The 11295-nt window shown below is 53.8% G+C and overlaps 1 protein-coding gene across 5 annotated transcripts in view; it reads left to right on the top strand.

Moving 5' to 3' along the window:
* Positions 1-3537: 3537 nt before the first annotated feature.
* The window catches only part of GRAMD4 (GRAM domain containing 4), an 83142-nt gene continuing 75384 nt past the window's right edge, over positions 3538-11295 (top strand). For 3 of the 5 annotated variants that reach the window (XM_072596568.1, XM_072596569.1, XM_072596567.1), the window contains exon 1: positions 5934-6073. In XM_072596568.1, coding sequence (XP_072452669.1) covers positions 6045-6073 — 29 coding nt within the window. In that variant the 5' untranslated portion in view covers positions 5934-6044. Of the gene's footprint in view, positions 4017-4908; positions 5098-5933; positions 6074-11295 lie in introns of those variants that run through there. The other 2 variants (XM_072596572.1, XM_072596571.1) reach the window with 1 other exon arrangement.

Below are 11295 nucleotides of genomic sequence, written 5' to 3'. Positions count from 1 at the left end.
ATCTTCCAACACTTGTAAATAAGTCCTAGAAATTCCTTCCTTGGTTTTCAGAACGGCCAAAGTAGAGAGGTTTATACCAGTATGGTATACAGTACAACTAACTCAAACCGCCATCTGACAAAGTAGAGGCTAAGATTCATTTGTGACAGCCCACTCACATCCAAAAAGGTTCCCTCAAATTGTCCTCCAGAGTGTGCCTGACTTTAATTCTTTGGAAACTGTACAGGCAAAAGAAACGAAAAAGGCCAATTTGTGGACCAAGAAGAAGATTGCCCAAGTATCATGAATACTTTCTTCAAGAAGAGAATGGAGGTCCTAGGCATGACAAGCACTAGATAACAGAATTGTAAAGCTGGATGAGCATGGGACTTAGAATCTGAAAGCATGAAGTTCAAAATCTCCCTCAGACACTTACTAGCTGTGTGACCTTGGGTAAGTCACTTTCTTTCACCAAGGTTCGTGCTTCTCCTTTAGGCATTGGACTTGATGACCTTTCTAGCTCTAAGTCTATAGTCCTACGGACATCATAAACATAAAGTGAATATGATTACATTTTGATGAACAGAATTCACGTGGTTCTGATGGGGAAGTCATGTCTGAATCAGTTCTAGAGATCAATATCAAGACCAAAATAAAAGGAAGAATGAAAATGAGAAACTTGGGAGGCAAATAAGACAACTCCAAACTGACCTATTCAAACATATTTCTGATTTTGGAAGAGGAGCAGACATTAACACAGACTGTTCTCATTTCCTAAGAAAGTTTAAACCATGTAAATTGATCACCACAATGAGGAGACACAAAGAGCCTCGAAGTACCTCAGCCAGCACCTCAACTTCGAATGCTCTCCCATGTTGGTGATGCCAAACTCAAAAAGAAACATGGCCATTAAACCATGCATAAGAATCTATATGGGCCATATATTGACTCAGTTTCAAAACAAAGTATTATCTGTGTTTTATTGTATTTTTATCTATTTTGTTAAACATTTCCCAATTACATTTTAATCTGGTTCTGGTGGCACTCAGGTGGCTGGAGGACCACAGCCATGTTTGATACCTTTGTCCTAAGTCATTGTACTTTCCTCAATTTCCTATCTTTTCAATATAGGAGAATGAGCAGAAATGAACTTAGCCAAACAATCAAATATCCATAGTCATTCCACTTTAAAAAAAATAGCAGCAACTGAGACTTGCATAGCATGCTTGGGTTTACATATCATTCCCTATAAAAGACCACGCTGGATCCTGACAACTGCCCTGTGAAGGAGGAAGAGCCTAGATTACTAAAGTGACTTGCTCAAAGTCATAGCTGGTAACCTAGCCAAGACATGGACTCATGATCTCCTGCAGGGACTGAGAATGTTGACCTTGAAGAAGAGAAGACCCAGGGGGGTCTGTAATTGCTATGTATAAGTATTATATGTGATATTCTACCTATTATATATTGATCTGCTATCTATACATTATATATCTATATGCTATCCATATATTATATAATGATATGGTATATATCCATATGCTGCCTATACATTGTATATCTATATGTTATATATCTATAAGTGTCTGTAAGGATCAGACATGTTCAGCTCGGCCCCAGCAGCAGAAATAGAAATTCTGCATGCAAGTTACAGGATAGCAGATTTTGGTTTGATGTGGAAAGATGTGGGTTCCCATTTCAGGGGGTCTTCAAGTCAAGGTTAATGACCATTAGTCCAGATTGTTGTAGAGGGCATTTCTGCCTATGTAGGTGTAGATATACATGGTTTTCCTACTCTGAGACTCTGGTTTTTGACCCCAAAGAGTATTCTTTGTCCACAATGCATCTGCAATGACTTGGAGATGAATGTTAGGGACATTAAGGAATTTCTCACAGAGACAGAACTAAGGTAGGATAAACTGGACTTGGTCCCAGGCCGTCAGCTTAGAGATAATGCAGAGCTGGCAAGATGAATGATGACAATAGGAAGCAGGCCCCCTGTGGCCCTCCCTCTCCACTCTGGGCACACCCCAGGTGAGTTTCTTCCCTGCTCTCAGTCTTCTAGGTGCAAACATGACCATTTAGGACTCTGATCCCATCTTATCCCCTCCTTTTATAGAAAAGGAAACTGAGGTTAAGGGGCATTCAATAACTTGGCCCAAGGCCACCTTGTTGTAGAGCCAGGGTTCAAGGCCATGGTCTCTGACCCCAGACCCAAGAAAGATCTTTCTGCAACATCCTGCTGTCCCTCTATGATTATTTTTTGTATTGACAATCCTGTGGAAAATGGATTCCTCAGATGTGGGACCTTGGCCAAGTCATTACCTCTGAGGTTTAGTTTTTCCTTTGGAAGATTTTCAGAATACTGTCCAGTTCACCTTCTCTGAGAGGTAGCAAAGTCAGGGGCGGGGGTGCGGGGCATGCCAGGCTGACAGGCAGCCCATGGATAGCTCAGGACTGTAGTTCCTATGAAACAGAGGAAGCAGCTGGGAAGAGTGAAGGCCAAGCCTGGGAGAAGAGGTGACGAAGGTCCAAGGTTTCAGCTAAAAATAGCCAAGAATCCCAAGCCTGAAAGGAGTGACTCGGCCTCCTGGGGCCCTTGGGAAAGAAGGCTCAGTCACTCTTTGGGGGGACTGAGGATGCTGAAGGATCGCTCAGACCCAGGTCTGTCCCCCTAGTTCAACTCCATGAGTCCTGTTAAGGATTCACGAGCTTCTCACTCAGAACCAGGGAAGGCAAACAGAGAACTCACAGTTCCACTGAAAAGAGAAGATATTCACTCATTAAATTATCAGAGAACAAGAAAGGACAAGGAGGAGACAAGAGGGAGCCAGGGTCTTCTTCAGGGCCAAGTGAGTTTGGTGCAGCCAGTGAGCGCTGAAGGAGGCCAGGAGCGGAGATATTATTCGGTTCCATTTCATTCAATCAAATGCCATAAGCATTTGTTAAACACCTCCTGTTTACTCTATGTCCTCCAGCAGCTCAGTGGTGGGTCCTGGGGGAGATGCAGGGAAGACATCACGAGCCCTGTCTTCCTGAAGTTCACCCTCTAAAAAGGGGCCAGGACACCTAGTTGTCTAACCTCAGCTTCAGCTGCCTCCTGTGGAAAATGGAGGGGGAGGAGCCCCAGTGGTCTCTTCTCTGTCTCTCTTTCCCCTTCCCTCACCTCTCCCCAGCTCCCTCCTCCCCCACTCCCTCTCTCTGAGAGATTCTGGGGTCTTGGTTCATGTTGCAATGTCTCCTGAAGACCAGTTCAGCAAAATACATGGATGCTTGTCCCCAGAAGGTGACCACATGGTGAGTTTTTTAGCCACAGGAGCCCCTGAAGGACTAGCTCCCAAGGTATGGAGGGGCCTTTCCACAGGGCCTTTCACTCCCAAAGCACTTTTCTCCCAACCTCTGCAGGCTTGCTGGTCCCCATTGTACAAAAGAGGAAACTCACAGAAAGCAAGTAGCCTAACCAAGGTCACACAAACCGTCTGGTCCCCTCCTCAGCTTGCTCCCAGGCAAGCAGAGGAGATAAGGCACCGGATGAGGAGACTGCTCCAAGGCTGGCCTTGGTAAGTGTATCCGTGTTAGAAACACAGGGAAGATTAGTGGAGGTACCAGGGACATGTTGATGCTATCGGACTGGGCCTTGCAAAGGAGGGAGCTGGGATGGGGTAGAGGTGGGGAGGAGTCCAGGAAAAGGAAGCAGAAGAGGTGGACTGTGGGGAGTCAGGAAAGGTCAGTGGAGGTCAGGAAGCAGAGGGCTTGACCAAGACAGGGACATCATCAGAGCTGCTCTTGTGGAAGATTAGAGGCTAAGACAGAGTCCCAAATATTACAGTTGGATGAACTATTTAGGAGAATTCATGGTGGTCTCTAGTGGGGTGCCCCAGGGATCTGTACTGGGCTCCGAACTGGTGAATGTTTGCCTCAATGATTTGGATGAAGGTATAGACAGCATGCCGTTCACGTTTGTGGATAACGCCCCCCCCTCAAAGGATAACAAACCTATTGGATGATGGAGCCAGGACTCAGAAAGATCTTAACAGGTGAGAAGACTGGACTGTCCCTTAAGACTATTAGTAGGAATGAATGTAAGATTCCACTTTTGAGTTAAAAGAATTGATTGTGTGAGGACCGGATAAGGGAAATGGAGGGGGCAGCAATTCACATAAAGGAGATCTAGGGGTTCCACAGACTTCTTCAGGTGGATATGAGCCAGCAGTATGCCAGGGCTACCCCCAAATTAACAGCATTTCTGCACTCTGGGTGTCCAGAAGGAAGCAGAGCTGATCTGCTAGAGATGAGGAGACTGGGAGGGAGTGGAAGAGGAGCCAGGAGAATGGCCTGCAAGCTTTTGAGAGGCGATGATCCCACTTCCTGCTCTGCTTGGCCGCAGAGGGTGCAACCAGAAACAGTGGAGAGATTTGGGCTCAGTGGGGGCTGGTGGGGAGTTCCCCCTTCAGGGAAGGCTTCTCTGAATTCTGACTAGCTTGGAGATGCTGAGTTCGAAGCTGGAGAGGCCCAGAACAGAGAGGCTGGTCAGAAAGTCACTGCCAAAGGGAAGGGAGGCTCACAAGGAGGCTCTGGGGGCAAGGGAAACCCAGAGGAGGGAGAGCTGAGGTTCCTGGGCTGTGAAGGAAGAGCCCAAACCATGGTCTGGGGGCTGATGAGTGTGGGGGAGGGGGGAAATGAGGGGGAAAGATGAGGCTGGGCTTTTGAGCAGGGTTCTTGGTACCGTCAATGGAAATAGCGATAGGCTTGACTGGGCTGGTCGCCAGGGTTCTAGGATTCCAGGTAGGAGGAGAACCCAGGCAAGTGTGGTCTCTTCTCCGAAAGCCCCAACCAAGCTTCTGGTAACCATCGGTGCTTAGAGGTGTCTGGGGGGCGACCCAAGCTTAGCCCTGGCTGAGACCACCTACATCCTTGGCAACTTATTAGCTGCGAAAGGATTGGGCAAGCTGGTTCCCTGGAGCCCCCATCGCATCGTCCTATCTTCGGCTGCGGATCCCCCAAGAGGAAAGGAGTCAGTCTTCCCCTGAGGGGGCACCTTGGAGAGCTCCCCCGACCCCGCCTCCCAGACCCGGCAAGAGAAGAAACGAAGCTTAGGTCTGGGAGCAGTGGGAGAAGGTATCAGGGAGCCTGGGTGATGGGGGGCGATGATGGAGGTGTTGGGGGGCCTGGGTCTTGGGGGGAGGTGGGGGTGTCAGGGAGGCTGGGTGTTGGGGGTATCGGGGACCCTAGGTGTTGGGGGGTAATGGAGGTGCTGGGGGGCAGTGGGGGTGTCGGGAAGCCCGGGTCTTGGGGGGCAGTCCTGCCCGGCCGGGGCGTGCCCATCAGCACTCCCGCCTGGGTGGGTCGCTTCCCCCGTGGGGGCCAGGCCTGCGAGGGTAGGGGCCTCCCATGGCCTGGAGGGGGGAGCCCGGGCTCCCTTCGGGCCTCCTCCCCGGACACCCGGGTCGCCTTTGCCCCGGGTTCCCTAGGGTCCACGGAGAGGGGTGAGCTAGCGTGCCCGTGCGCGGCCTCGCCCTCCGAGAAGGGGCACACTGATGGAGCCACGGTGCGCACGCAGGGGGCGGGGCGCGCCTTTGGCCCCAACGCGCCTGCGCCGCCCCACCCACAAGTCACGGGGTCGGCCTCGGGAGGCCGGGCCCGAGGCGGGGCGGTCCCGGGGAGGAAAGGGACGTCCCCTCCGCGCGGCCCCTTTAAGAAGAGGAGGCGGGGGCGGGCCGGGGGGCGGGGCGGCGGCTGCGCGGCTCGGGCCGGGCCGGGCAGCTGGAGGCCGCGGGGCGCGGGGCTGGCGGACGGGCTGGGCGCAGCGAAGAGCCCGCGCAGACCCTGCTGGCACGCGGGGCCGGGCCCGGCCTGGGCAAGAGCGCGGAGGGCGGTGCGCGGGCGCGACTGCTGCCTCGGCCGCTGCGGCTGTTGCTGCTGCGGGGCGGCGGCGGCGGGCGCGGGGCCGTGCTGGGAGCGGGGGCGCCGGGGCCGCGGGCTTGACTCTGCTCGGCTTCGGGGGGGCCCCCGCCCCCCGGCCCGCCCTGTCCCCACAGCCCTCCCGCCGCCGCCGCCGCGCGTGAATGAAAGTCGGCTCCGATCTCTGCGCAGGGTAAGTCCGCGCCGTCCCGCGCCAGGCCCTCCGTCTCCGCCTCCTCCCCCTCCCCCCCGCGCTGGGGGGTCGGGCCCCTCCCCCGCGGGCACGCACATGGGCACCCGCACGGACGCGGAGCCGGCGCTGACGGAGGGGGTGGGGGGCGCACACCCTCCACGGCACCGCAGTCTCTGCGCCAGTCACCTGTTCCCCTGGGCTCGGGGCGGGCGGGCAGATACCCCCTGCCGCGGGCACCTCTCACCCCTGTCCCGGCTGCGGGGTCCGGCCATCCCCACCGTTCCCTCGTGCCTTTGTGCGCCTGAACTCGGGGCCCCGGGGAGGGGATGCGGGCTGGGACCTCCGACCACGACACCCCCTCCCTACCTGCCAGGAGCCCCTTTCCCCACCAGGACCCCCCCCTCCCACCCCCGCCGGCCGAGAAGGGACGGCCCTGAGCTTGGCCTGGGAGCCCCGGGGCTCATTAGGGAGAACTAAGGCTGAGGCTGACCCAGAGGCAGCAGCCTGCAGGACAGCAGTGAGAGTGAGGAGCAATGAGTAGGCGCCTGCTGTTTGCCAGACTCTGGGAGGGCGGAGGGGGCTGGACAGCGCCCTCTTCCCCTGGGTCGCTGCTTTGCCCCCAGGAGACCTGGGTGAAGGGGGCACCTTTCAGAAAATTCAGATGTCCTGCCATCCTCTGGAGCTGAGGGCGGGGGCAGTACAGATGCTGTGCGGGACAAGTGGGGCAGGGTCCTCAGCTGCGGTGTCTTTGGGGTGGGGGGACCCCCAGACTTCACCGCCGATGCACTCAACGTGCTCTGAGCCACAGAATCTTGGAGAAGGTTAATCCCTGAGTGGTCAGTAAGCATTTATTAAGCACCAGCTGTGTGCCAGGCAGGAGCTTAGAGAGGAGGAGCAGTGGCTTGCCCAGGCCAGTCTGAGGCAGCTCTTGAACCCAGGCTGGTTCTCTGCGCTGCTAGGTGAGCAGATCAGCCTTTGGTTTCCCTCCTCTCTGGGTGAGCAGAGGAGGGAGGGTCTTTCAGACAAAGGAGTCTGGGCAGGCTTCCTGAAGGAGGTGGCCCTTGGGCCGGGCTTCAGTGGGAGGGGCATGTTCCAGGCCCAGGGCAGCGAGGGCATCATGGGCACAGGGGGAGAGGTGTAGATGGGGCCCCTGATGATGTGTGTCCTCCGTGTCTTACTTCAAGGCACCTTCTAAGTCATTTAGAGGAGTCACAACTGCTTCAGGTGGGAGGGTGAAGGCTGGTACAGAGGTCCAGATACAGGGCCCTGGGGCAGAGGTGACAGACAGCCTGGGGAACCTTAGCATCCAGAGGTGACCATGACCCCAGCTGCCATCGACATGCTAGAGCGCTCCATTTGTGTCCTCTGGGGTGAGCCTGACCACAGAGCTGGGAGGGGCAAGCTGAGATTGGAATCCCCAAGGTGGGGAGAGGGGCAGAGATTTTCACATCCTGTCCTGGACCCTGTTTTTCTTCCAGGGGCCCACAGGAGGGCTGAGGCTCCCTGGAGAGAGGAGTCAGATGAAGTGGGGGAAAGATGCTAGGGTAGCCTCGACAAAGCCCTGGCCCTGATGGCCTTGCAGGGACCAGTGGAAACAAATTCGATTTGGTGGATATCGGAAAGGACCTTCAAGGTCATCTGGTCCAATGCTCTTAGTTACAGATGAGGAAACTGAGGCCAGGAGAGGTCATGGGACTTGCCCAAGGTCATATAATGGGAAAGGGCTTGAATGGAGATGATTCTCGGGCCTCCAACTCTGACTCATTCACTTGGAGTCCTCATCAGTCTCTTTTTCTGAAAGCTCTCAGACTCACTGAGGACTTTTCACATGGGGACTTTGCCTGGGGAGGCGGAGGGGGAGAGGGGACCCTTATATGAGGATGAAAGCCTCTGGGCGCAGAGAGACTCCTCTGAGAGCCTTATCTCCAAAGCAGTGCTGGCCTGGCCGGGCTGCTGGACAGCTCTCATTGTTACAAAGTAATTGTCCAGCCTTTCTTTTGATTTTGATGCATATACAATTTCCTGAATGTGGGCACCTGCTGCCTCAGTGTGCCCTCCTCTTTACCCTGGGAAATTCTGATCAGTGCTTTCCTGTGCCTTCGCCCTTGGCCTTCATGCCACCAGGCCATCCGCCATGAGATGTCACCCACTCTCAATACAGAACTGCTCCAACTCCTTCTCCAGGCATAAAGAGCCTCGATAAAGTCGTTCCTTAAGTACTCTTTTCAATGAACAAATATTTGTTCAATGAATAAATTCTCTCCCTTCCATTCCTCACCCTTGAAAAAAAAGAAAAAGAAAATCCTTGTAATAAATATGCACAGTCAGACCGAACCAGTTCTTGCATTATCCATATCTCCAAACATCTATTCGTCAGCCCTCAGTCAGGAGGTAGGAGCATGGCTCTTCAATAAGGAGATTGGTCCAAGTGTCAGCAAGTGATTGAGAATCATTTGTTGTTGGATTATAAATGATTCTCCTGGTTCTGTTCATGTCCCTTGACAGTTCATACGAATCTTCATTCTGTTTCTCTGAAACTGTCCCTTCTGCAACCTTCTATGGCTCCCTGTTGCCCCCAGGAGAAAATGCAATTCCCTCTGCCTGCTCCAACCTTGCTCCCACCTTCCTTGCCTTAACTCACCTTCCTCACCCTCTTTCGTAGCAAAATTGGGCCACTGACTGTTCTCTGAACGCTCCTTGGCACTCCCTCTTCTGTGTTGGAATAGTTGTGCCAGGCCCCTCCTCAGCCCAGAGGCTGCTGGGAAACCTCAGATTCTTTTCCTCCTTCCTCAGGCCTTCCCCATATCGTTTGTTTGTCTGCAGGACCCATTCCTCATGGAGGAAGCCTTGACAGGCTCTCCATGTAATGTAGTTTGGACTCTGTGTTTCTCTCATCCCTTTTGTTTATCTAATGTGGATGGCAAGACACATTTCTTTCCCAGTGCTGTGAGTTTCACTGAGGAATGTCCTGGGAATTGGTGCAGGGTCTGGGGGCATCTGGAGCTTGTGGGGGAGGGGCTCTCCTGGGACAGCGACCCCCCCCACCTCTCCGTGACATTAGTGTCTGTGGTGCCTCCATTACAGTGTCTTATTCAATTAGAGAGACATCAAAGCCTGTCATGCTGTTGTGCTAGAAGGTTGCTTTCTCTCTCCAGATTTTGGCTGTCTGGGGTCTGGAGAGAATGGGTTACTTGGTGAGGGAAATATAAAAGTGAATTTTTGGCATCTGCGAGGATGAGGGGTGTGGGGTAGGGGAGCCTCTGACCTATCCTGGCTCAGTGACCCTGGACCAGTCACAGACCTCCTCAGGGCTTGAGGGGAGAGAGGTACTGAGCACCTCTGAGCCGTGCCCCACCCCCCATTGCCTCCAGCTACCTTGTCTATATCTGGCTTGGCCATAGCACTTAGTATGTCTTGTGGCCTTCATCAGCCTGGGAGCTCCTGGAAGACAAGGCCTGGCTTGACTCTTCTCTGTATCCCCAGGGCTTAGCCAGTGCACACAGGGGTGGCCCCAGTCCTGGCCCCAACCCCAGTCTTCCTCTCAGGATGGCAGAGAGGGCGTTCTTTTTATTTCCATCCTTCTCTGACAGTCTCTTTATCTGGAAAAGGGGGGTAGGAATGCTTTTGTGGCCTCCTTCTCAGGATTGTTGTGAGAAACAGTGTGGTCCAGTGGGTAGGGCACTGGCCATGGAGCCAGGAGACTCCCAGTTTTGAATCCTGCTTCTGACAGTGACTGGCTATGAGGTAGCTGCTTACTCTCTCTAACTTAGTTTCTTCATCTTGAAAGGGAGGGTAAATAACACTTTAGTACCTTCCTCACTGAGTAGTAAGGATCTGTTGAAGTCATGGGCAGAATCGGGGGAAGGAGCAGCCTTAGAAGCCCAAGGTCCTGGGTACAAATCCTGCCTGCTGCTCACCCCCTGTGTGATGGAGTCTTAGGTGACTCCTCGGTGGCCCCTGAGCTCTCAGTCTGTACCCTGGTGATCCCGGGCACCTAAAAGCCTCGGAAAGGCTCCAGCCCCCTTCTCTCATCCTCATCCTCACTGTTGAAGCAGCCCCTGGGGCCAGCCCAGGGGAGCCCGCTGGGCAGGGCAGCCTCAGGAAGGCTCAGAGGCTTGACTTGTCGCTCCCATCAGACGAAGGCTGCCAGTGTGAGCGAAAACGCCGTTGTTCCAGAGAAGAAAACAAAAAGCTCCCCTCTTTCCCCCCTCCTTCCCTGCCCGCTCTGGGTCTGGGAGGGGCTGGTGGAGCTTTTCATTGACGACTAATCCCTGGCACCTCCTCAGCACCATTGTTCAGCTGCCCCTGGTGGCGGACATGATGGTACTACCCCAGGATGGAGACAGCCTTGGAGCTCAGGGATAAAAAACTTCCTGTCTGGGAGAGCCAGGGTCCAAGGAGCAGGCAGCTGGTGTGTATGCATTCAGCACATCTCACAGGGGAACCCCTGGATCCCAGCATGAAATCAGGGTCGTAAGGGTCCTTGGGGCCTATTTGGGCTAGCCCCCTCCTTTTCACAAAGGTCAAAGTAAGTGATAGAGGCAGGATTGGAATCTAGATCCTCTGACTAAAGAGCTTGGGCTCATTCCACTGAACCACTTACCCTCCTGAATGTGGGGTGGGATCATGAGATCACAGACCCCAAAAGGCTACCTTGCCCAGTCTCTTCATTCTATATTGGAGGAAACTGAGGCCCAAGGACATGACATGACTCCCCTAAGGTCACAAAATAGCAAGCTTCACAGACAGGATTTGAACCCAGATCTTTTCAGTCCCAATTTTGAGAGGACCCTGAGGACCCCACGATCTTGGGTAACCCAAGCATGGAGACAGGATTCCATGTCCTGCTTGGACCCTGCTATTAACACTGAGCAGGTGGGCCAGCGCTATTTGAAGCTCGTGTCATTGCTTCTTCATTATCACCTATGACTGTTACACACATGGAGCTTTCAACATACACTCTCTCAAACTTTATGAGTTGTATACTTGAGGGCCAGAGACACGCAGTGACTCGGCTGCTTCTCTGCCCATCCCTCCATATGCCCCCCCGGCTCTTAAAAGACCCTGGGTCTTGGGAAAAAAGGTGGCCTTGAAGACAAAACACCTAAGAGATGACTCTGGAGAAGGTGCTGGGGACAGGGTGTGAGCACTGAGTCTCCCGTGTCCCACTCTGCTCCTGGGAAGGCCTGGCCTTCATCCCACACTACAGATGGGTCCAGGGG

This window comes from Notamacropus eugenii, chromosome 3 (genome assembly GCF_028372415.1).
Source record: "Notamacropus eugenii isolate mMacEug1 chromosome 3, mMacEug1.pri_v2, whole genome shotgun sequence".
NCBI classification, from domain to species: Eukaryota; Metazoa; Chordata; class Mammalia; order Diprotodontia; family Macropodidae; genus Notamacropus; species Notamacropus eugenii.
This window is presented reverse-complemented; position numbering and strand designations above follow the sequence as displayed.